Source organism: Puma concolor, chromosome A3 (assembly GCF_028749965.1).
Source record: "Puma concolor isolate L17-30 chromosome A3, mPumCon1.1.hap2, whole genome shotgun sequence".
Classification (NCBI taxonomy): domain Eukaryota; kingdom Metazoa; phylum Chordata; class Mammalia; order Carnivora; family Felidae; genus Puma; species Puma concolor.
Genome location: NC_141669.1, coordinates 112,420,536 through 112,446,541, shown reverse-complemented (window position 1 = coordinate 112,446,541; position 26,006 = coordinate 112,420,536). Strand labels below are relative to the sequence as shown.

At 53.1% G+C, this 26,006-nt stretch overlaps 1 protein-coding gene across 2 annotated transcripts in view; it reads left to right on the top strand.

Moving 5' to 3' along the window:
• Nucleotides 1-5,516, top strand: part of SIRPA (signal regulatory protein alpha) — a 42,090-nt gene extending 36,574 nt beyond the window's left edge. For both annotated transcript variants that reach the window (XM_086701848.1, XM_086701849.1), the window contains exons 8-9: nt 546-585; nt 2,897-5,516. In XM_086701848.1, coding sequence (XP_086557974.1) covers nt 546-585; nt 2,897-3,151 — 295 coding nt within the window. In that variant the 3' untranslated portion in view covers nt 3,152-5,516. The remainder of the gene's footprint in view (nt 1-545; nt 586-2,896) is intronic.
• The last annotated feature ends 20,490 nt before the right edge of the window (nt 5,517-26,006 follow it).

The following is a 26,006-nucleotide window of genomic DNA, read 5'->3' as shown; positions in this document are numbered from 1 at the left end:
AAAGCCCTTCCTCATAAACCTTTTAAGTTTTTATCTATGAGTCTATCCTGATTTCCTTAACCAGTTCCAACTGGCAGAGCTGTAACATGGAAACCTTCCTCCCTATCCCGCTCTGTGACAAATGCCTCTGTGCAGCAAGCTTTTTCTATATTTTGAGTTCTCCCAAAAAAATGTGCACTTATGAGTCAAGCTCTCGATTTTGCCAAGCTGCCTTCCCAAAAGGGTGTGGGTTTAACCTTCCCGTCAGCAATGCGTGAACGTGTCTGTTTCACCATACCTTCCCCAGCACCCGGTATTTCAACTTTTGAAGATCCTTGCTGGGGAAGAGTGGGTTTAAAAAAAAGGGGGGAGGGGGAGCACCTTACTGAAAGTTCCTCTTTAGTGAGATTGACCCCTTTGTCCAAACATTTGATAAAGCCGTTGTGTTTCTGTTGTGACTTGCTCCACCCATATAGGAAATGGAACCGAAATGTTATTCTTACCAATTTGCATGAGCACTGGAGATAGTGAGGATATTTTTATCTGTGTGTCTCTTTCCTTTTTAGGTTGCATGAGCCCGAGAAGAATACCAGAGAAATAACCCAGGTACAGTCCTTGGTGAGATGCCCTTCTTGGTACTCTCACTGGTGCAATCTCCTTGCATCAACCAGAGTTGCAGATTCTGTTCTAAATTAAGACTCCTTCCCCAGAGTGGGGGAAGGGTTGGGGTGGAGGCAGGGGTGGAGAGAGTGGGGGGATGCTCACAGTCCTCTTTTCCCCCTTGTCCTCTGCCCCAGCCAGGAGAAGGTCACCACCTCCTTGACCCAGGGCACCCAACACACAACTCCAGGGGGCACCGCTCACAGTTTGTTCACCGATCGCCTCATGCAAGGGCATGCTCCCTTTCTGGCACTTTCTCCGCAGCACTGCCGGGGCGATTGCACGGGCAGCGTGGTTGGCCTGGTTCCGAGAGACCTCGCCCTGCTTCTCACAGGCTGACGCTGTCAGACCTTGGAGGCCGAGGGTTCCTCTGCCTCTTGTGATGAGACAGGCCCTGCCCTGAACCCGCGAGGAGAGAGCACCAGCTGTCCTTGACATTTCCCGGGGTGTTGTCATCGTTTCAGATGCAATCTGTTGCACAGAGTCGGGCTGCTGAGAGGCACGGTCTTTGTAAAGCCCCAACTGTGGCCTGCTCTTCCCCACCCGGGACAGCCCCCGCCCCCGGCGGCCCCGGGCACAAGCCCGAGGGGTAATTACAAAGCGCGGCCTTCTCCCCAGTCATTGTTACCTCTGGACTTCTCTCTGGAACTTTCAGGGGAAAGGATGATGATGAGAGGTGGTCACTAAAACCTGCACAGAATTCGCAGCCGGCCACGACTTCCTGAGCACCTACTATGTGCCAGGCCCTGGGCAGTGACCAAGGCAGCCACAGCCCGGCCCTCACGGAGCTTCTTACAGCCTTGTGTCTCGAATCCCCAGTGCTAGGTGCCGGCCCCTGCCAGGGAGGAACTTTAATGCTGTTGCTGTGGGTTTCCCAGAGAGAAGTGAGTGAGTGTGCAAGGCTCGGGACAGAGGGGGCCGTGCGGTGAGACCACAGCTGTCGGGTCCAACAGACTCTGGATCCTTTGCAGCTGTGTGACTTGAACCAAATTGTTTAACCTCTCTGGGCTTCAGTTTCTTCACTTGTAAAGCGGGAGAGGGGGCGCCTAGCGACGGGCTGAGATAGGGCCTCGGTAAGACGATCCCCGCGATGGCGCCGAGCCTGTAAGCCTGCGGGAGCTGCGCTCCGTGGTGCTTACTGAGCACCAGCGAGGAGCCGTGGTGGTGTTCCCCCCCCCCCCGCCCCCTGCTACAGCAGAGGTGCTGGGCACGGAAGAAGCAAAGTTTGCAATTCCTGATGAGTAATTTGAAGGCAGCCGTTGCGAGCGATAAGATTAGCACACGGGAGATGTTCAGATTTGCCAGGCGGTTGATGATTGCTAGCATTTATCGGACACACGGGTTCCCTCGATGTGTGCCAGGCTCTGTTCTGTGCACTTTACCTGGGCGATCATGTCTGAGCCTCACAGGGACCCTGGAAACAGACACTGTCCCAGCCCCCCGCCTTACAGATGGGGAAACCGAGGCCCAGAGAGGTTTAAGTGGATTGCCCCAAGGCCCTCAGCTAGACAGAGCAGGAGAAGGATTGAAACCCCAGGCTCCGTACTTCACCTGCTACCTGGGCTCTCGTTCTCGCATGCCCCTGTTCCCAGTCTCCCAGACCCCAGCTGCACCCTGAGTGAGGCTGAAATTGCCATCCGTTCTTTCGTTCGTTCTCTCATTCCACACCGATGGGGCTTCTTCAATGCCAGCCTTGGGTTCTGCATTATAACAAATAACCTAGTGAAGGTGTGTTGACTAAACCAGTAAACGGATGAGCATCTCCACCCACTGGGGGTCGGCACCTACTCAGACCCCCAGACAGAGTCGGTCCTGGGTGGTGGGTGCTGTCATGGAGAGACACGGCTTGAGGAAGCACAGAGAGGAACCCTAGAGCCAGCTGAGGGGAGGGTGGTCTTAGGTTGAAGTGATGCACGTGCTAAAAGGCACAAGGTGGACGGGGTTTCGTTACGAGGAGAAGGGGGCATGGACAGCAGGCAGAGGGAAGAACCCTGAAAGGACAGAATGGAACGTCGGGCGGAGGGACAGTGAGGCGGCGCCGTGAGGTGACCCCACTGGCGGGTAGGAGGCTCCTTTGGGCCAGGTGAGGATCGGAAGGGTAAGGCCGGAGGCGGGGAACCTGGGCTGAAGAAGAGGGGGGCGTGAATTAGGGCTGAGCCAGCGGGGCCCAAGGGGAGACAGAAGCGTCCAGCCTCGGTACCGATGGGCGGAGGGGTGGCTGGGGGCTCCAGAATGAACTTCTCTCCATCACATTTAGATCCAGGACAACAATGACATCACATACGCAGACTTGAACCTGCCCAAGGGGAAGAAGGCCGCCCCGCGGGCCGCCGAGCCCAACAACCACACAGAGTACGCCAGCATTCAGACCGGCCCGCCGCCCGCGCCCGAGGACACCCTCACCTACGCCGACCTAGACATGGTCCACCTCAACCGGGCCCCCAAGCAGCCAGCCCCCAAGCCCGAGCCATCCTACTCGGAGTATGCCAGCGTCCAGGTCCAGAGGAAGTGAATGGGACCGTGGTCGTCTCTAGGGTCTGTCCCCACGAGCCTTCCTGTCCCGTGTGGGACAGCCGTGATGGGGACAGCCAGCCCAGTTCCCAGAGGGCCGGGATGGTGCAGGCCCTGGAACTCCAGGATGAGGCTGGCTCTTGTCTCCCCAACCCACGTGGCTCTTCGACATTTCCAGGGCAGCCGCAGTCCCCCCACATCACCACACGCGGAGGCCGATGTCGCCAGACTGGCCGGGGGACCCACCTGGGAACTGGCCAGAACCGCCAGGGTCCAAGAACCCTCATGCCTGTCTCCATCAACATGCGGGTCTCGGTCACGGTCTTGGAGACCCTGATTGCCCCCCTTCGTGCTCTGCAGCCTGATCTTCCAGGGTGAGGAGGGAGACAGCCCCACTTCCTTTTGCCACCACCCACCTGGGGCTTGGGGAAGATCGTCCCTTTCGATCGAACTGCCCCGTCCGTGGAGAAGCTGGAAAAAACCCCTCCGGGACCCTCATCCCAAGACTCGGTGAGACTGCTGCCGAGAGTCCTAGCCTCCCCATCCCGGGATTGATGAGGCGCAAGCCCCGGGGGAGGGGAGGAGCCTCCGAGGAACCCCCACACAGCCGCCACCACCAAGGACTGAGTAACAAAACCCCCCTCCTCCTGGTGGCCCTCCGAGACTCCTTGAGGACCCGCCGTCCCAACCGTGACGCTCCACACGGCCCCTCCTCTCCTTTCTAGACCCGAGCTTGCTTCCTCCAGCTAGCACTAACTCAGCAACATCTCGCTGCGGACGCCTGTAAATTATCGAGAAATGTGAAATGTGCAATCTTGAACCTGAGGTGTTAGAAAATTTGATCTGTGGTGTTTCGTTTTGTTTTGGTTTTTTTCTTAAAACGACAGCAACGTTCTCTTGGCTCTTTGTCATGTGTCGAAGTACCTGGTCGGGTCTTGTGCGGTCTAAGGTTTACCAGTTGGTCGTCCCGGGGGGACCCTCTTACGGCGGAAACTGGGTACCCCCGCGTCCCAGACCCCGAGGATGGGGAGGAAGGTTGCAGTGCGGCTGCCCCGTGGAGACGCTTAGCCTTCCCTCCAGGGCAAAATAGGTCACGTTCTCAGCCGAGCCACGTGGCTGGTACTGCGGTCTTCTGTGCCCCCATCGTGCTAAGTCCAGACCCGCTCAGTGCTCCTCCTCCTGGCTGCGTCCTTCACAGTGCAAGCTTGTCGAGACCCGAGGCCTCAGTTTTCTCATCCAGAAAGAGGGGAGAGAAAAGATGCCCCCCTGCTCCCTGGCATCTTACCAGCGCTGGAAGGCCACGCAGGGGAGGGAAGCTATGCCTGTCTGTTTTCCCCGCCCCTTAACGACGACCCCATTCCAGCTCTCTGAGCTGGTCCCTGCAGGAGGAATCTTTCTACTTCTGCTCTCAAACCCTTTGGGGATCAAACTGGAATAAATCCCAAACAGCCAGGAGGACTGGGCAGCTGTGAAGCCAGGACTGACCCTCCTTCTGTCCCTCTGTCTCAGGAGGTTGGGCAGATGCTGTGACCTGTTGCCTCTGATCCCCACCCTTCCAGTCGGGGGCCTGGCTGGGCCCAGGGCCAGCAGACGTTGCGAGCCCTGTCGATTCGGTCTTCACGCGTAACCAACCAAGTCTTAGAGCGGAAAGGTTAATCTTCGTCACCCCCTGGGTCCGGCCATCCATCGGATGCCCCAGGGATTCCAGGCCATCAGAACAAGAAGCTGAGCCATGCTGCCCACCAGCAGGTCCTACGCATGGAACCCTGGGAGCTCAGCTCAGACCCAGTTCTTTGGGGACAGAGATTTGGCATTTCACACGACGGCATCCAGGAATCGGGTGAGCCAACGGGCCATGTGGACAGTTTTGGCCGATGAGCCAGGGTTTCTCTGTGGCATCTGGGAGCACAGTGACCCAGCCACCTGGCTCGGGCCACTTCCAAGTTCCAAAAGGTTGGCTTGTCAACCTTAGCCTCCCTCTCTCCTGCCCAGAGAAGGCACATGTGCTTGAGTGTGTCCCATGTACGTGCACGCGCACCCACGTAGGCACACAGAATTTTAAGAGAGTGTTTTCTTGGTGCCATTTTATTTTATTTTATTTTGAATTTTGGAAGGGGAGGAAGGGAATGAGGCCAAGGAAGTTGTGCAGCTTTAGCTCCGGCCTGGCAGCCTGGAGATTCCCATACCTTGTGTATCGAACCCCAGGAAAAGGAAGAGGTCGAAACAACACTACGGAAGGAGCGTGGTTTCAGGAGTTTATTTTAAGACTGCTAGGAAGGAAACAGGCCCCATTTTGTATATAGTTGCAACTTAAACTTTTTGGCTTGCAAAATATTTTTGTAATAAAGATTTCTGGGTAACAACGACCAGTTTGGGTGTGGAGTGTCTTTGTCTTTGGGAGTGTGCCCCTCCCCGTCACCGCCACCCGTCCTCGTCTCGGGAGCCTGCGAGAGGATCGCATGCGGCCCCTAGGGCTTGGGGACTGCAGGGTTTGGACCTCTCTCTGGGGTTTTCTAGACACAAAGACTTTGTTTCCCCTGGCTCAGAGGGAGTCGGTGGAAGGTTGTGCCCCAAACACCTGCGTAAACAGAATTCCGACAGACCACCGCGGTCGCATCCTGGCTCTGCGACTTTGCAGAGTTGAAACAGCTCACCTCCCAGAGACTCAGGCCTGTCACCGGCCCAAGGGGGACAGTACTACCCGCAGCCAGGGTTCCCGTGCGGATCAAAGGGGGGCCGGGGGGCACCGAGCCCCCCACTTGCCACGTGAAAGGCCTTCGCTTAAGCGTCGGTCTTTCCTTCCTGCCCTGGACATCGCACAGCTGGGACCGATTGCCCCTCCCCACCTCTGGGGTCTTGGACAAGTGGGTCACCCGCCCCCTCTGGGAACCTTACATCCCCCCTCGACCGAAGGCAGAAACCCAGTGCTGGGCCTTGAATATCCTCGCCAGAGGATTCACGTCAAGTACTACCCCGTAATAGGTGTTCACCAAGTGTTGGCTTCCTTGCCTCTCTATTAGAATATTAATAATATTAACGGCAGTTATATAACGATGGCTATATGATATTGACAAGCAGTGCTTACCGTGTGTCAGCACTCTGCCTTGATCGGCCCCTTCAGACCTCACAGCCGGAGCTAGGGATTATTACTGACCTCACGTAACAGGTAAGGAAGTGGTTTAATTTATCCAGGGTCACACAGCTAACGAGTGATGTCACTGGGACGCAGACTCCGGCCCTCTGACCTCAGTGCCCAGCCTCTAACCCCTGCGTCCTCAACTGGTACAATCATGTACTGGCACTGACCGTGAACTATGGGAAGTCGCGTGCCAAGTGCCGCACAGTCGTTGGCCTCATTTGGTCCCCCCCCCCAGCCACCCCGCGACCACCATAGGAGGTTGGCACTCCCATCATCCCTATTTTACAGATGCGCAAACCGAGTCACCGAGCGGTAAATTCATTTCCCCCAGCGTCCCATGGCAGAGCCCGGCCTCGAACCCGGAGAGTCTGGCTCTCCCGCATCACATCGCACTGCTTCGTTCAATTACAGCCGCAGCAGGGGGTTGTGCCCATTCTGCAGGGAAGGAAGGTTGAGGCTAGGGAAGTGCGGGGGACCTGGAGATCCCACGCGAATGAACCTGTAGTCGAGTTGGGACTTGGCGCTTGGATCCACAGGCCCACGTGGGATCATCCCCGAGCCCTTGGCCTGAGGCACGTGTTCAGGGACCTAAGACACTTCAGGCAAAGAGCCTCCCGTAGGGTGTAGACAAGTCACCTGCCTCACAGGCCAGGACCTTGGCTGTGGCAGAAAACTCAGCTCTCAGCCTCCCTCAGGGCCCAACCTGGAAAATACGTGTGCCGCTTGCGGGGATGAGGTGTTCAAGGCATGCGTCCAGGCCGAGTAGGTGGGGAAATGCCTGCCGTTTTCTGGGAAGGGCCGGCGGGGGGGGGGGGGGGGGGGGGGGAGGGGTGGTGTGACGGACTGCGTGTCCAGGCAAAAAGACTTGCAGGATGGATTTTATGCAGCACCTGGGCCTTGCTTCTCCAAGGCCCAAATCTCCAGGGCTGCGGGCTGGCAGGCGGAATGAAAGTTGATAGGAGCCAAGTGACCCTCTTCCTGCCCGCCAGGAAATCAGTCAAGCAGTTGGCATTTATCGGGTACCTCCTCTGGTTCCGCGTTGTGCAAAGGAGAACCACAGGACTCCATTGACCTCCTCCAGCCCCCTCCAACCCAACCCCCACCACGCGAGGACCCAGAGGGCATTTGCAGCCCCCTTCCCCCCCCTTTACGTGATAATCAGCAAAATCTCTGCCTTCTCCACGAGATTCTAACGCCCCACTGTGAAAAACCCCGCGTGTTCTAGCATATTCCCACCAGCCAAAATTGGACTGAGGTTTGTTTATTTAATTTTTACATAAGCGCTTTTTTTCGTGTCGGTCTCCTAAACTCTGTATAAGTATTAACTTATTTAAAATCGATTCACTCCGTCCTCTTAACAAACCTACAAGGTAGGGGCTATGATGATCCTCTGTTTAAGAAAGACATTAAAGCACAGAGAGATGGCACATCTTGTCCAGGGGCCACCCGCCGTCCAGGAAGTGGCGTCACTGTGGGTGTGCGTGGGCACCGGGCGGGCGCGACAGGGCGGGGGGGAGGGGTTGCTGGAGACACAGCAGGGGGCACAGACGTGTTGGCAGGCACTGGGCTCTGCTGGGAGCCAGGAGACACCACATGGTCTCTGCCACCAAAACATCAGAGTATCAGGGCAGCCCCCGTCGCCTGCCTGGTCAGCAGCCCTGCTTGGGCTTCCCTGGGGCTCAGCCTGCCGCCAGTGGGGTCTCTCCTGCCCTCCCTTCACCACGGCACTGTGTTTGCCGGGGTCTGGGCTTGTTTTCCAAATGCGAGACTTTGTAATTGAAAACACTGGGGCGCCTGGGCGGCTGGGCCTCCCACTCTCGATTTCGGCTCAGGTCATGATTTCACAGTTCACAGGGTCGAGCTCCACGTCGAGCTCTGCCCTGACAGCACTAGTCTGCTTGGGATTCTCTCTCTCTCCCTCTGCCCCTCCCTGCTTGCCCATGCGTGAACTCTCTCTCTCTCTCTTTCTTTCCAAATGAATAACATTAAAAAAAAAAAAAAATTCAGAAAATGCTTTCCGAAAAGACATGTGCCCCAGATATCCCAAAACAGGCAAAACCTTGGAAACAGGGGTGGGGGGCGGAGGGGGGTGGTGGGGGACAATCCTTGTAGGGAGGCAGCGATGGGAAGGGGTCTGAGGAGCCCTCCGGGTGACGGGAGGTCCTGTATCTCCACGTGAGTGGTGTTATGTGGGGGCTTGTGGACATTAATCTCCGTCAAGTGCACATTTAACGTGTCTGCATTTCCCCGTGTAGAAGTCAGACCCCACAAGAGACCGGTGCCCCTTCCCCCCGGGGATTCACCACCCCCCCCCCCCCCAACGGTGGTTGCCTGCCCCGACCTGACAGTCCTGGAGCCCAGCCCGGGGCCTGGCCCCGGTGAGGGCTCTGGGAACGTGGAGAGATAGCACCCCAGTGACCAACGGAGCAAGCAGAACAGGAAAAGAAAAAGTGCAGCCTTTACAGGACAAGCCATTTATCTGTCATCGCTCTGCCTACGGAGGCTGCCTCCCCGCCTCGCCCCACGCCTACGCCCTCCTCCCGCCACCCAGGGCTACACAGGCACGGGCGGCTGCAGAGTCCTCGCCTGTGACCTTGAGCCGGTGGCTTCACCTCCGAGCCTCGGTTTGTTCTCCTGGGAAATGGGCTGGACCCTTCACCTGCAGGTTCTAGCGAAGGTTAAATAGAGAATAGATCTAAGACCTCGGCAACGGCCTGGGGCAGACAGCAGTCAACACACACACATCCACACTCACCTCCCTCCCCGCCACACACCGCTCACACGTACATTCACACCCGCACGCCAAGGCCAGGTTCTCAGAGGAGCTCAACAACGGTGGGTCTCGCCTGCTGGCTGAAATAATCTTACCAGGTCCCTCCCTCCCTCCTTAGCCTGGGGTGGCTCCCTCTTACCAACTTTGGGGAATCCAACACCCAGCCCGGCCTCTTCCTCACGCCCCCTCTGACCTCTTTAAAGACACCTCCTGCTCCCCCTCTCTCCCGTCTGCACCCCGCCCCCGGTCCCGCCAGCCAGACCGTGAACCCCCCCAACACCAGAATATCACTTCCTGCCTTGGAGATCCAGCCCCTGGGAGAAGGGAGACTGAAGCCCACCATGTGCCAGACAGGAGCCCACCCGGGCACCTGAATTCTTCACGTCACCGAACGTTTACTTCCGCTGGAGATGGGTGCCGTGAGGTCCATTTCACGGATAAGAAAATGGAGGCTCGGAGAGGAGAAGAGACAAGATCACTCATGCAGCCAGTCATTATTTCTCCGGCTCCGGCTGTGAGCCCAGCCTTGCAAACCTCCAGGGAAACCAGGCCGACGGAAGCTAGGCCACACCCTTATGAGCTCACGGGGTGTGCGGGGGCCAGAGCATCTGGACGAGGTGTCCGTGTGTAATTTTCGAGAAGTTACGAAACACGATGGATGCCAAAAACAGAATAGCAAAGCCCAGCTCAGCTACGCTCTTTGTGGGGTCAACTGATTCCACAAAGGTCAGGGACCTTTCTCAACAATGCCCGAGTATGGCACGGAAAGGAAGTTTCACCTTCTTTGCCTTACTTCCAACTACCGGATGCTTTTTCTTACTGGGAGAAAGTTCCCAGGCCTCACTCAGTGTGCATAGGGCAATAAAGGCTTTCACAAGAGGAAACCCTGAGCTGAGGCCTAAAAGACGAGTAAGAATGCACCGGATAAAAAGGGTCTGAAGGAGTCAGGGCTGCGCAGAAGCAGCCCTTCCCCATGAGGACTGGCCCCTGCCAAACTCTGCAGGCCCATCTTGCATCACTCTCCCTATCGCTCCTTGCACTGGCAACACCAGCCTCCTCGTGGTTCCTGGAATGAACCACAGGACCTTTGCACATGCTACGCCCGCTGCTTGGAACACCTGCTGCCTATTTCCTGTTTGTCTTCCAATGCCCAACCTGGGAGCGTCCCCTTGTTAAAACAACACCATAACGACCCCGTCCAGGACCTCTCTTTGTAACCCTGGTCACTGTTTCTGGCTAGTGACCGTGGGATTCCTTGATTAACATCCCCCTCCTGCACTGCCCTGGGAGCTGCCTCAGGGCACAGAGGGTGCTGGCTATGCTCACCAGTATAACCCCTGCGCCTAGTCGGTGTGATGCACCCCATAAATATTTGTTGGATGGATGGGAAGGAGGGAGGGAGGACGAATGGGTGGCTGGATACGTGCAGGGAAGGATGGATGTGTGGGTGGGAAGGGAGGGAGGGAGGGAGGGAGGAGAGATGAGGAAAGGAGAGCGTGTGGAAAAGCCCAGAAGCTGGAGCCTGCGGGGCATCTTAGGAGAACTGAAAATGCCCCAGCTGGCAGGTTTGGAAGCGGGCTTCAAACCCCAATCCGGCTGACTTTTCCCACTGAGTCACTCTGCCTTTCATCATGATCCCGTGCTCAGAGCTGTCCCTTTTCTCAAAATGGATGCGTGCCCCCCCCCCCGCCCCCCCACGACAGGCAAGGAGCCAGTGACCGCTGTCTGAGCCTTTGATGCCTCCTCTGGGGCCGCGCTTAGAAAACCCGATGAGAGATTGCAGAGATCTCCCTCCAACCCCGAAGCTGCACCACCCTGGTGCGGCCGGCCCAACTTGGAAGCTGCCGGGGCTGCTGGTGTCCTCCCGGCCCCCGCTCCAAGGACAAGAGGCCGGGCCCTCGTGGCGGAAGGTGCCGTCCCCAGCCACCCGGGCCATCTGCCCCCGCGGGCCCGCTCTGGGCCGGGTCAGCTGGTGCGGCAGCCGGTCGTGGTCGCATGGATCTGGGCCACGGAGCTGTCTCCAGAAGGAGGCCGGGTGAGGGCTTAATGGCAGGCAGGCTGTGGCCCGACAGAGGCTGTGGGCTCCGCTCGGCCCCGGTCCCCAGGGGGGCCAGCGAGTGGGCCCCGTGCACATGCAGATGAACGCTTTACCGCTGATATCACAGTTGGGGGAGGGGGGGAGCAGAGGCGCTGGGGCGGCCGGGCCCGGAGCTGCCGTTACCCGGGGACCTTTCGCTGGAAAATTTTTCTTGGGACAATTAAATCTTCAGCTGTCTCCTCGCAGGGAGTGCCTGCCTGCATCGTAATGACCCTTAAAAGAGGGAAGTAGGGGAAAGGACACGGAGGCGAAGAATTAAAAAATAACAAATCTGCTTTATAAACACAGCCATCATGTCGCGGGTGCGCATCTACTCAGAAGGCTGCAGCCCCGCAAAGCCCTTGACCCTTTGCACTCCGGGCTCCCTGGGACGTTGGAGGGGGGCCCCTCTCCGGGGGGCGGGGGGGGGGCCGTGTGGGGGCAGCAAGGGGGTTCAGGGTGCTGCCTGGCCCTCACCACAGTCCACGAGGTGGAAGTTGCTGACCTTGGTTTACAGATGAGGACACTGGGACTGAGAAAGTCACCGGCCACAGCGAGTGACGGCAACAGACAGGAGCAAGGTAGTGATACGTGCAACACGCGGACGGGTCTCAAAAACCATCGTGCACCAGGAGCAAGACCCGAAAGGGTGCCCACTGTGTGAGTCCATTTACGCCAAGATCTAGAACCGGCAAAACTTAAGCTCCCCTGACAGAAGGCAGAGAAATCGGTGCCAGAGAAGGGAAGGACGTTGGCCGAAGGGGCAGAGGGAACTTCTGGGGAGGTGGACATTGTGTCCTTTACGTTGACTGAGGTGGTCCTTACATGGGCACAGGTGGCCATCAAAGCTCATGGAACGGTGACTTAAAATGAGTGCCTTTTATTGCTTGGAAGTTCTACCTTTATAACGTGGATTTAATAATAACAAAATAGGGGTGCCCGGGGGGCTCAGTCGGTTAAGCGGCCGACTTCCGCTCCACTCGTAAGCTTGCGGCTCGTGGGTTCGAGCTCTGTGCTGACAGCTCGGAGCCTGGAGCCTGCTTCGGATGCTGTGTCTCCCTCTCTCTCTGCCCCTGCCCTGCTCATGCTCTGGCTTTCTCAAAAATAAATGAACATTGGGGCGCCTGGGTGGCTCAGTCGGTTAAGCGGCCGACTTCGGCTCAGGTCACGATCTCACGGTCCGTGAGTTCGAGCCCCGCATCGGGCTCTGGGCTGACCGCTCAGAGCCTGGAGACTGTTTCAGAATCTGTGTCTCCCTCTCTCTCTGACCCTCCCCCATTCATGCTCTGTCTCTCTCTGTCTCAAAAATAAATAAACGTTAAAATAAATAAATAAATAAATGAACATTAAAAATAATAATAATAAAATAATGTGACTTAATGTTTATCTAGACCTTCCTCTGTGCTAATCCGTGTCATAAGTGCTTTCCATATGCTAAGCTATTATCCTCCACACTGATCTGTGACACAGGCACCTTGGGGGCCCCATTTCCCAAATGAAGAAACCGAGGCACAAGGGAGTTAAAATTTCCCAAGGTGATAAGGCTAGTAAGAGGCAGAGCCTGGGTTCAAATCCAGATGGACTGACTACAGGGCCATACAGTTTTGTTCCATTTTGGTTTTTAATGCTTTTTTTGTTGTTGTTGAAAGAGAGAGAGAGAGTGAGACTTTGAGCAGGGGGGGGACAGAGAGAGAGAGAGAATCCCAAGCAGACCCCTCCCCATCAATGCAGAGCTGACCTCATGGGCTCAAACCCACAAACCGGGAGATCAGGACCTGAGCGCAAATCAAGACTCTGACACTTAACCAACTGACCCCCCAGGCGCTCCAGGGCTGTATAGTTTTGAAAGCAAAGTTCAAAGTCACCCAATTAGTTGGTCTTAGAGGCGGGGTTAAATCCCAGGGCCTTTCCAACATGGGGAAAATACATTCATTCAAGAAACATGTACCCGGCGTCTCCTGTACATTATACTGTGGACACATGGGGAACAACAGAAAAGTCCCAGGCCTTTGGGGGTGTCTCTGGGGGAGGGGATCACCAAATAATCCCCCAAATAAAGGTGGAGTTGCAGTCAGCGACGAGTGTCGGAAGGGGTGGTTATAGGAGCCCAAATGCACCATCCGAAGGGGGAGTTGGGAGTTCCAGCGAGAGCACGCCCTCCTTTTGTATTCGTGTGGAGACAGCAGGGCCCTGGCTTGCACCGAATTCCCGAGCCACCTGCCCCTAACTTGATTTCCCTTCCACACTGTGTATTCCGCTGACACGGAACAAGTTCGAAAGCCTTGTCTTTGAAGAGATGTGACAAAGGCCCTTTGAAATCGCCTGCCCGGCTCTTAGCACCTTGAGCCCCAGGCTCAGCTATTCCAAGAATGGTCCCTGTGCCTTCCCCTGGCCGGGTGGCCCAGGGAGTCACATTCCAGCACAGTGGGAATGCTGGAACGCTGGGCTGGGTGACAGCTGGGAGTGCCTGCCCTCCCCACCGCCAGGAGGGAAGAGCCTGGCCTCAGGCCAAACACTCAGGCCCCTGGGAGACCCTGGGTGGCCTTGGCTCCAGGAAATTGAAAGCAGCTTTCAGGCGACAAAGGTTACAGGCCTGTTCCCTGAACGTTTACAACTTTGCTGATAGCTACCAGGTGGTGAGGGCCTGAGCGGGGCGCTTTGGGTACAGTATCCTGGTGACTCCTCTCCTAGCTGTAGACCACCACCCTGGGGTCCCAGGTGAACACGGAGGAGGGAGTGCAAGTGCTATAAGAACAGTGCACCTGAGCCCCTCCCCGGCCATCCAGGGCTTCCCGAATCTCATCTCAGCCCATCTCCACCCGCTGAGATCATCCCTCTACGCCACTGAGTGGATATTTTTGGGAAGTCGGACGGTCAGGCTGGAGCCACGGCAGGAAGCTTGGGGTTTCTCTTGAGAGAAGTAGGAACCCTCTAGAGCAAGGGAGCAGCCTGCCCCAATATGATTTTTTACAAAACAAAACACAAGAAACAAAAACCCTGCTGGGCAGGAATGGACTGGAGGAGGAAATAATGGAAGAAGGAGGATCGTCATGAACTCCTCATTGATGGAGGTTTGGACCGCATCTATTTATTTCCTCCTTGCAAACAGTTTTGCATGCACATCACTGCGCAGAAGTCCCTAGAAGTGGGATGGCCGGACTGAACACGCGGGCATATCTTTCATCATATCCAGATTGCCACGTTGCGTTCCGCGTCGTCCCCATCGTACGTGTGGGCCTCCCAGCCTCCACCCCGAACTGCTGCGCCCCCGGCCACACTTTGCCCGACCTCTCCCGCCCTGGCCCAGACCCCCAGAGTCCCGAACGCATTCGGAGCGCTCGTCGCCATCTGCAATTACAAGTCGTCGAGGGGAAAATCTCAGAATCAGGCTAAGTGGTGGCTGAAAAGACCGCCCAGGGGCTGCCTTTTCCAGTGCGAGTCAGACACAGGCCTCCAACACCCCGAAGAGGCCGATTTACCCATATTCTTCCAACCACAGAGAAGCTGCTTTTTTTTTTTGTTTTCTTCCGTTCGGCCGTGAAAATAAGGCACAGTGCTGAGATGACATTGAAAACAGGCCCTAGGGTTATAAATGACGGAGGGCTGGTTGGAAAACCCTTCTCCTGGCTGCTCTCTGGACACCAGGAAAGGAGAGAGCTGCTGTCCTCCGAACTCTCTGCCTCCCACCCCTCGGGGGCCCCATCTGGCTTCGTCAGAGTCCTGTGGCCACGGCCGCCACCTGCCAGCCAGCCTCCCGGCTTCCATTCCAAGCCATCTCCACTGCTAGGTTTCCTTTCCGTAAGTGGCCTTTTAAAAGAGAGCGTCCTCTAATAATCAACAGCCCAGCATCTGCAGCAGTGTGGAGGCATGCTTTTCCAACGTTCGTATCATTTCGGGTTTATTTCTGTTTATTTGCGGGGAAGGGGAAGGAGGGCTAAGAGCTCAGCGTTTCACAACCAGTGTGCATGCGGCATCTGATTTTAATCTTGGCATTTGGAGATGCTTTTGAAGATGGTGTATGTTATCTTTCTAAGACTGACCTGGTGAGTTTCTTGAAAGAGGATTTTGCAACAGACTCGTCTTAATATTTTATCTTTTAAGACAAGGGACTTTTTCTTTCTTTCTTTTTTTTTTTTTTTTTTTTTTTTTGCCCCCATCGCCAAACAGCTGGATAGCAAACTCTGACACAGATAGGAATTATTATTCATTAACTGCTTATGAGCTGTCAGCTGCTAGAGGGGACCCGTTGTCTTCTCAGAGACTCTATCAGGGAGGTACGGGTCTTGGTCACATTTAACAGGTGAGACACCGAGCCATGGAGCAGCTAAGTTACCCAAGAGCCAGTCAAGGGCAGAACCGGAGGCAAATCCAGCACTCCCGGGGCCTTCCCTTTGTAATCATGGCCGTCACCCGCCACGGGGCCTCCAACCGTGTCAACCTAGCCAAGCTGGAGCTGTGGGTCCCAGAATTCCTTTCCCCGTATGGTTCCGGGGGTGATGCTGGCCCCGCGCGACATTTTGCTCAAGGTTTCAAAGACACAAGTGAAGAAGCCACCACCGTTTTATGCTCTGAAGGCCGATGCAGGGCCCAGGCAGAGAGGCCACCCACACACGTTGTCCCCGAGCTGCTTGCTGTTCAGCTGGGTGGCAGGAGGTGGGGGGTGAGGGGCTGAAGGGAAGGGGGTAGAGGGTGGGAGGTCCAGCGGTCAGATCCCCAGGATCCCGCAGCTCCAACGGGATCTTCAGCTCCTCCGAGTCCCGGACCAGGTGCACACACAGCTTCCAGGGAAGGGCACCAGGAATCCCTGCAGGTCCCCGCAGCATTGAGATTTGGGGTGGTGACAGATAGATGCAGGCTCCAGCTTGGCCTTGCTCGCATCCCTGGCAGCTCCCCTTTCTGGGTGCCGGCCCGGCTGATCCAGAGACACATCTGGGCTGCTGCTAGAGGTGGAGGGAACGGCCTGTGCAGATGGCCCCGCCTCCTCCCACCCTGCATGAGGTCACAGCCCTGGGATGGAGCCCTCCTTCCAGGTGACGCCTAAAGGCTCTGCTGCTCTGACGGGCCCCTGACTGATTCAGAAGAGTTCGGGTTTTGTTTGGAAAGGGGCCCTCTCTAGATTTGGCAGAGTTAGCAAATAAAAATATAGAAGAGCCAATTAAATTTGAATTTCTCACACACACACACACACACACACACACACACACACAGAATACTTTTTTAGTGTGTGTATGTCTCATGCAATATTTGGGGGCATACTTACACTAAAAGTGACTGGGTGTTCATGTGAAATTCAGATTTAACTGGGCATGGGCACCCTATCCCCGTCCCCCAGTAGATGCTCTTCTAGGGAGAGCCCCCCCTCCCCCAAACTGAGCGTCTTCCATTTGACCGACATGATAAGAACATTTGCGCAAGCACTCGATCAGCACGTGAGAGGCTCGGAGGATGTAGGACAGGCCGCGGTTGGTCCTTGCTGGGCCTCAGTTTCCCCCTCAGGCTACATCGGGAAGCTACAAAGTCCCCAAGGAACCCCAAGTCCACACACATCGTGATCAGCATCACCTGCAGGATAAAGTCCTGGTTCTTTCCTGAGGCGTCCAAAGGTCCAGCCTGCCACCGGACCTCACCTGCTGCCCAGCTCACGCGACCACCTAGAAGGACTTAATATTTCCCCAAAGACCATCTCTTCTCACCTACAGGGCTTTACCTTGACTCTTCTTGCCTGGAACACCTCTCTCTCCCTTGAATGCTACCTAAACTCCTATTCACGTTTAATGCCTCCCCTTCCCAGAAGTCCTCCCTGACCACTGCAGGCAGAGACACTCTCTTCACTTCTCTGTCCCTTTGGGCTTCTTTTTTTTTTTTTTTTAATTTTTTTAATGTCTTATTTATTTTTGAGAGAGAGAGAGAGAGTGGGGAGGCGCAGAGAGAGGGAGACCCAGAATCCGAAGCAGGCTCCAGGCTCTGAGCTGTGAGTGCAGAGCCCGATGCGGGGCTCGAACCCACGAACCGCAAGATCGTGTGACCTGAGCCGAAGTCAGACACTTAACCGACTGAACCACCAGGGCGCCCCTCACTTTGGGCTTCTCTCACGCTTACGTTACAATGGAATCGCAGCTTACACGTGTCTAATGTCCTCCGAAGAGAAAAGAAAGGTGAATAATTAGAGCACCAGTGGCCCAGTGGGCACCTGCATGCCCCGACTGGATATGAGATGCAGCTGAGAATCTGTTCACTGGGGCTCAGTCCCCCGGGATCTCTTATCCTATAACTACCTGGGGATAAGTTTAGACTTCGAAGATTTTTTTTTTTTTTTAACTAGCGGTACAGTGGTGAAGAATGGAAGCTTTGGCAGACGAGACTTGGCCTAAGTTCAGACTCCAGCTCTGCCGCTCACTCCCTGCGTGACTTGGAGCCGGCCGCTACCCCTCTGTGCCTCAGGCTCCCTATCTATAAAATGGGTGTATGGAGAATACAGTTTCATAAGGGTGAAACCCGCCCACTGGCGTTGCTCTCTGATAACACACCAGGCCCCTGAGCTCAGGGAAGGAACAGCAGGACTGCCCCAGGCTACCGACAACCCCTGCTGTGCCGGACTCACCGAAGACGTCCCCACCTGGTGTCTCCCAAGGCTCCGTCAAGTGCAATTCTTATACTCGACCTTTGCTTTCCAAGCTGCCTCCGCTGAATGGCACCCTCCGAGGACTATAACCAGCAGACAGTCCTGGGCCAGAATCCCCTTCCTGCCGGTTCTCCTTGTGTGACCTTGAGCAAGGAATTTCAGCCCTGCTCGTTGCCCCCGGCCAAGTGGAGAGAAGGTACCCGCCTTGCAGGGCTGTGAGGAGTGAACACCTCTGCTAATACATCTGCCACCTGGCTGCTTCTAGTCTTTTCCTCTTCCTACAGCTGTTATCACACCGTGTTGCCTTGTCAACTCACGTGTGGTTCTTCCTGACAGCCTGGGGGAGGATGGGCATTAGCTCCAATTCGTCCAGGCTTCCAAGGCCAGTCTGTTCCTGGAACGAAGGAGGCATCCACATATGTGGAAGGAAGGAAGGAAGGAAGGAAGGAAGGAAGGAAGGGAGGAAGGAAGGGAGGAAGGAAGGGAAGGAGGGAGGGAGGGAGGGAGGGAGGGAAGAAGGAAGGGAGGGAGGGAGGAAGAAAAGAAAGGAGGAAGGAAGGAGGAAGAAAGGAAGGAAAGAAAGAATGAAAGAAAGGAGGGAATGAAGGAAGAAAGGAGAAAGGGAGAGAGGGAGAGAGGGATGAAGGAAGGGAGGAAGGAAGGAAGGGATGGAGGGAGGAAGGAAAGAAGGGAGGGAGGGAGGAAGGAAAGAAAGGAAGGAAGGAAGGAGGAAGAAAGGAAGGAAAGAAAGAAGAAAGAAAAGAAAGAAAGAAAGAAAGAAAGAAAGAAAGAAAGAAAGGGAGGGAGGAAGGAGGAAGGATCAACCCCTTTCTCCTCAGCCTTGCCCAACAACAAGGTTATAATCAGAGGAATGGACCAACAACCCCTGTTCTTTCTCATATCTCTTTTCTGGAATCGCAACTTAGGTTTGTAGCTGTCTAATTTATTATTATATGGTGCAGTGCAGGGTAATTATATGCTGTGGAATAATTTGTTATAACTTGGGCTGAGGCCTATAACTGTATAATTTATTATTATACAGTACAGTGTTGAATAATATGAAGAGTGTATAATTTATTTCAGGCTTACGAGCCTAACCTGTAATCCAAATGCAGCGCGCAGTCTACGTGGATGAGTTCACGTTTCTGCAGAAGCCTCAACTTAGGGATTTCTTCGTTGCTAAGTTCTCTCCTTGGGCTTCTCAGAGCTCCCAGCCAAGACTTGCAGAGTTCCCAGTACTGCTTGGAGCGAGGCTCAAGGCAGCCCCAGCCCACGCCGAGTGGTGGCTTCAGCATCGGGTCAGAGGAAGGGAGGGCCCCGAGCTGTCACGCTGCCCAGCTGGGTGTCACTCTACCCAGCTGTCCGTGAACCTGGGCAGGAGGTGTAGAACCATGATCAAAACCCAGCGTCCTGGATCCCCGGCAGGACCTCCCTGGCCGGCAGGCTCTCCCCGGGTTTATTCGATGACTATTTTTGTTCTCTTCTCGGCACTGGGGATACATCATTGAACAAGAAAAGGTGTCCCCTCGTGACGCTTGCATTCTGGGGGTTGAGGGCTTACAGCCCCCCGGTCCGTTGTTTCTCACAGTGTGGTTCCTGCACCTGCCTCGTCTGGGAGCTGGTTGGAAATGCAGAACCTCAAGCCACCTTGAGCTCCCGAAGGTCACCTTAACAGACCCCCTGGTGATTCACACTTGAGAGGCACTGCTTGAACTTGAGCACGATTGAGGAAAACTGTTTCCTTCTGTACATCCCCCTTGCCCTGCAAATATATGCCTTCTCCCCGGGGCTTTTTTTTTTTTTTTTTTGTCCTGGTCACAAGTGTTCATTGTGCAAGCTTTGGAAATGACAAAAAAAAAAAAAACCTCACAAAGAAGAAAATCAAAATTACCCAGGATTCCACCGTCCAGAGATGGCTCTGTTAATACTTTAGTGGCTAATTCATCGGATGTTTTGCATTCATAGATTTTTTTTTTTTTTTTGAACACAATTTCAAGAAAAGAGGCAACGGTGTAGAGAGAGCTGTGGTTCTCCAAAACCAGCATGCATCCGCCTAGAAAGCTCGCTCAGACACACATTGCTGGACCCGACCCCAGAGCTTCTGCTCAGAAGGGGATTCGCGTTTCTAACAAGCTCCGGGTAGTACAGAGCTGCTGGTCCAGAGGCCACATTTGGGGAGCTCCTGGTGTGGCTGTTGAGGTCTTGGGCTCTGGGTTTTAGCCCTAAAGCGTTGGAAACCTGACTCAGCCACCGACGACTTGCCTGCAGGGAAGGTCATGGGCCTCCGTGCTCCTACCTTCTACCTCCACAAGGACACTGCCTGCCTCATAAGATTATTAGAAGGACTAAATGAGTTAATTAGAGAAGTGAGGCACACAGGAAGTATTAATTATGGTTAATGTGAATATAATTTTATACCTGAGCTTTCTGAGCTCAACATTTTTAAGTCATTATTTTTCGGCGTATTGGTTTTTTATTTTATTTTTTTCTTCCACATTTTTGAAGAGCGGGGAGGGGCAGAGGGAGGGGGACAGAGGATCTGAAGCAGGCTCTGCGCTGTCACCGCAGAGTCCAAACTCGCGAATGGTGAGACCATGACCTGAGTCGAAGTCAGACACTTAACTGAGCCACCCAGGGGCCCCTACATATTTGTTTTTTTTAAGTCTGCAGGGCGCCTGGGTGGCGCAGTCGGTTAAGCGTCCGACTTCAGCCAGGTCACGATCTCGCGGTCCGCGAGTTCGAGCCCCGCGTCGGGCTCTGGCCTGATGGCTCAGAGCCTGGAGCCTGTTTCCGATTCTGTGTCTCCCTCTCTCTCTGCCCCTCCCCCGTTCATGCTCTGTCTCTCTCTGTCCCAAAAATAAATAAACGTTGGAAAAAAAAAAAATTTAAAGTCTGCAGAGTTGTCTTTCAAACTGATCCGTTTATCAAGTCCCTGTTTTTTGACTAATAGAATATCCACAGGGTTGCAATAAGCATTTTCGTGGATAAATCATGGTGTACCTGTCTGCTTATCTCCTTTGGATAGAATGTTCTAGATGTAAAGTTGCTGTGTCAAACGGCATGACCGTATTTAAGGCTTTTGATACGCTTTGCTAAATGGCCTTCCCGAAGAGTACTGCCGACTTATAATGCCATCAGCAGCATCTGGGGACATCTCTTCTATTTTTGTTAATGCCCGTGTTGGGTTTGTAAATTATGCTAACGTTTGGTTTGCGAATTTGCATTTTTTTGATGACTACCGGAGTCGAGTATCCCCTTCCAATACCTTAGGATTTAACTTAAAAAAAAAAAAAAAAGACTCCTCAAAAGTTGTGTTTACGTGAAGTCAAGTCATCCAGCCCTTTTCCCCTCCAATGAGCCAACTATTTTGGCATCACTCAGCCCCGTGGGAGCAGAGGCATCACCTCACAGGTAAGAGCTGCCTGTTGAAATCCCACCTGGGCTGCTGGTAACATACCTCCCACTTAATAGACAGGTGTGGACTTGAGAAGGCATGAAGCGTTAAGAGGACAAACAGAGGTAGAGAAGTCATTTGTTCAGCAAAAACTCCCTCATCGTCTCCCCACAGGTCAGGCCCTCTGCTAAACACAGAGGGGTGTGAACGCAAAAACCAGAAAGTCTCCGCACATGGGGGTGAAGAGAGTGGGGAGCGCTACACAGAAAATACACACACACACAATGTGAAATGAGGGTGCAGATAAGGACAAAAGGGTAGGAATTTCCTAAGAAATGGCATGGCTTTGAAGTCAGAGCGGACCTGGGTTCAAATCCTGTGCCTTCCAGCTCCTAACCTTGGGCACGTTGCCTAACTTCTCTGAGTCTTAATTTCTGCACCTGTAAAATGTGAAGGCTATTTTTTTTTTTTTTACATTTATTTATTTTTGGGACAGAGAGAGAGACAGAGCATGAACGGGGGAGGGGCAGAGAGAGAGGGAGACACAGAATCGGAAACAGGCTCCAGGCTCTGAGCCATCAGCCCAGAGCCCGACGCGGGGCTCGAACTCACGGAGCGCGAGATCGTGACCTGGCTGAAGTCGGACGCTCAACCGACTGCGCCACCCAGGCACCCCGTGAAGGCTATTTTGAGGCTCAAATGAGTTCAAATCAGTGAAGAATATCTGGAAACAGGGAGGCAATGAATCTCAAAATGGTGACCCAAGGGCCAAATATAGCCTGAAGGTCTCATTGGGTCTCTCCAGTGGTTTTGAAAAAATGTTTAAGGAGGAGTTAGGATGGCTTGGGCCAATAGTTCTCCATCTTAGCTGGCCAAGAGAAACACCTGGAGATGTATCAGTTGCTTGAGAAGAGAGCTGGGCTCCTTCACTGACCTTCCTTCTGGCCAGTAACATGGAGTAACAATGGAGTGTCATGAAATGAGTTTACCCTCTCATCGGAAACAAAAAACTGAGCAAAATAAACAAGCCAACTGTTTGACATTGGGCATCAGAGAACAAAGGAAGTGATCCCTGAGAGATTAAAAGAGAGAGAGAGAGACAGAGAGAGAGAGAGGATCCCAACAATTGCCCCCATCTGACTATCTAGACAGAGTTTTCAAGCCACAGTGCCCCTAGGTGGAGTCCAGTGGTCTCCCTGAGTCGAGGAGGTGCACCTGGGAGGCCAAGGCAGCTAGAATTCACAGGGTAGTGTCACTGAGGAGAGAGGGGAGATGGGTGGGAAGAGAGAGGAGGGAAGGAGGGAGGGAAAGGATGGGAAGAAGGAAGAAAGAAAGAAAGATTGAGAGCAAGCAAGCATGAAAAGGTTCTGGAGATCTGCAGAGAAGCCTTTGAGTCTTCTTCTGAATACTGATGACCACATCTAGATTCGCCAGAGTTTTCCAGAGCAATGGAACCAGTAGGAGATAGATGTATATATATATCCAATATGTAAAGGCCAGGGGACGAATGATGTAAGTCCCAACTCAAGTCCAAAAGCCCAAGAACCAGGAGAGTGGTGTCCGATGTCTGAGGGCAGGAAAAGATGGATGTCCCAGCTCAAGCAAAGAGCACAGTCATCTTTCTTCCACCTTTTTGTTCTAGACAGGCCCTCAAGGGATTGGATGGGGCCCACCCACACTGGTGAGGGCCGTCTTCATTACTCAGTCTACCAATTCAAATGCCAATCTCTTCCCCAAAAAGCTCTCACAGACACACTAAGAAACAATGTCCTACCAACTCTCTGGGCATTCCTTAGTCTGGACACATAAAATTAACCATCAGTATGCATGGAAAGTGAGGTTATGACCATCATCATCATAAATCTACCGCTTGTCAACTTGGTGCACATATATATTTCCTTAAGCTATACTTAATCTCCAAATAAAAGCAATAAAAAGCCGTAATTCCATCTAACGTGACAGAATTACTCCGTGTACAACCAAAAATGTGCCAATCTCTTTCCCAAAAGAAGCGAAAGGTCTTTGAATGATGTTTACTCCTCTCCTGACAATCCCATAACTGAAATACAGTAGTCCCCCTTATGTGCAAGGGATCATTCCAAGACCACCCGTGGATGCCTGAAAATGTGGATAGTACTGAACCCCAAATATACTATGCTTTTTCTGATACATGTATACCTATGACAAAGTTTGATTTGTAAGTTAGGCACAGAGCGAGATTAATGACAATAACTAATAATAAAACAGGACAAATTATAACAACATACTGTAATGATAATAACATACTGTAATTCACATATGTGAATGTGGTCTCTCTCTCTCAAAATATCTTACTGTACTGTACTCACTCTTTTTCTTCTTGTGATGATGTAAAGCGCTAAAGTGCCCACGTGATGAGATGAAGTGTGGTGAATGACAGGGGCTTCCTGACGAAGCGTTGGGTTCCTATGGATTTTCGGATGCTGTCAAAAGGAGGAACCTCTACTTCTGGACGGTGGTTGACCATGGGTAACTGAAATCATTGAAAGTGAAACCATGGATAAGGGAGGATTACTGAAATACGATGTAAAATTAACAATCCTTAAATACCAGTATTTTAAAGTCAAAACATCTTATGTTACATGATAAGGTAATAACAGAACAGAGGAAACAAAGATACTTACTTAAGAAATATGTATCCACACAAATGTATTCATAATTAAATAAGGAGGAAAGACAATTATCGCCCTGATTTCTGTAACTGGATCTGCTGGATCAGACGGCACAATGACAGAGCTCTCTCTTACCCTGGGCCCCACTCAACACGAGCAGCTTTTCGGGTCACTCACTACTCAGGCTGGGCTAACACCCCCCAGTGGAGAATACGTTGCCTCCAAAATCCATGGAGGCCCACTGGGCATTGTGCCTCTTTCTTGGCCCTAGGAGGGGCCAGACGCAGCAACTGATTATCACCTCGGAAGGGATGTCTTGACACACCCCACCCCACCGGACCTCTAGAACTTTCACCGAGGTAGAAGACACCCACATTTTTGTCAGACTTACTTCTCACTTTGTGACACGCAAATGTCTTACCAGTAAATGTAAAGGAGTTGCTACTTCCTGCTTACTGGGTCCAACTGGCATAATGTCATCCATGTAACAGGCTAGCGTGACATCTTGTAGAAGGAAAAGGTGATCAAGATCCCTGCCAGCTAAATTATAACGTGGGTCTGGAGAGCGGATATACCCTCAAGGTAGGACAGGGAATGTGTATTACTCACCATGCCAGGTGAAAGCAAACTGCTCGGTGGGCCCTATGGACAAGGATGGAGAAAAAAAGCATTTGCCAGATCAGTAGCTGCACACCAGCAACAGGGGATGGGTTAATTTGCTCACAGAATGAAACCACATCTGGTACAGCAGCTGCAAATGGAGGCACCACTTAGTTAAGCTTATGATAATCCACTGTCATTCCCCAAGCTGTGTCTCTCTTCTGCACAGGCTAAATAAAAGCGTTGAAGGAGGATATGGTTTGGAATCGCCAACCCTGCATCTTTCAAGTTCTTGATGGTGGCGCTATCCCTGCAACCCAACAGGGATGTGGTATTGCTTTTGATTTACTATTTTTCTTTAAAAAAATTTTTTTTAAAGATTTATTTACTTTTGAGAGACAGAGTGTGAGTGGGGGGAGGGCAGAGAGAGAGAGGGAAACACAGAATCTGAAGCAGGTTCCAGGCTCAGAGCTGTCAGCACAGAGCCCAATGGGGTGGTGGGGGGGGTTCAAACTCACAGACCCTGAGATCATGACCTGAGCTGAAGTCAGATGCTTAACCCACTGAGCCACCCAGGCGCCCCGATTTTCTATTTTTCTTAGTAGCAGCAGTTCTAGTGGCTTTCACTTGGCCTTTCACTTGTTCCTACAATAACATTCCTCATTCCACAGGTCAGGGAACAAAGTCAGGGATTCTGCCAGATGCTAAGTATGTCAGTTCTGATTATGCATTCTAGAACAGGAGAAATGACCACAGGTTGAGTTTGGGGACCCATTGTAAAACAGATATGATCTCAAGCCCCATTGATCACCTGACTTCCATAAGCCCCCACCCTGACTGGTGGGCCACAGCAACATTTGGGGTCTCTTAGAATTAAAGTTAGAGCCAGTGTCCAATATTCCCTGAACAGTCTGGTTATTTCCTTTTCCCTAATGTACAGGTACCCTGGCAAAAGGCTGTAGGTCTTTTGGGGGGAGGAAGACTGGGAAAAGATTATCAGTATAAATTTTGGGGAGTATATCAGGATCCTTCCTTAAGGGGACCCAGCATCCCCTCAATCAAGGGGTTTTGGATCTGTAAACTGACTCAAGTCTGGGGATCAATTGAGGGGCCATGACTCCATTGTTATGATTTGAGTTAGACTCTTGTTCACTTGATCTAAAATTTTTTTTTTCAACGTTTATTTATTTTTGGGACAGAGAGAGACAGAGCATGAACGGGGGAGGGGCAGAGAGAGAGGAAGACACAGAATCGGAAACAGGCTCCAGGCTCTGAGCCATCAGCCCAGAGCCCGGCGCGGGGCTCGAACTCACGGACCGCAAGATCGTGACCTGGCTGAAGTCGGACGCTTAACCGACTGCGCCACCCAGGCGCCCCCACTTGATCTAGAACTCCTCTGCTTAAACAGATCAAGTAAGAATTTACTAGGCTTCCTATTTCCCTTCTAGGAATACCATGATTAATACCATGAATACCTATTTCCCTTCTAGGAATACCATGGGTCATCACACGTCACACTATTCTAATTGATGCTTGGATTCTCCTGTCCATTCTGGCAATCACACTAACCTTGCCTTTGGTGTGGTTGAGTGCAACCACA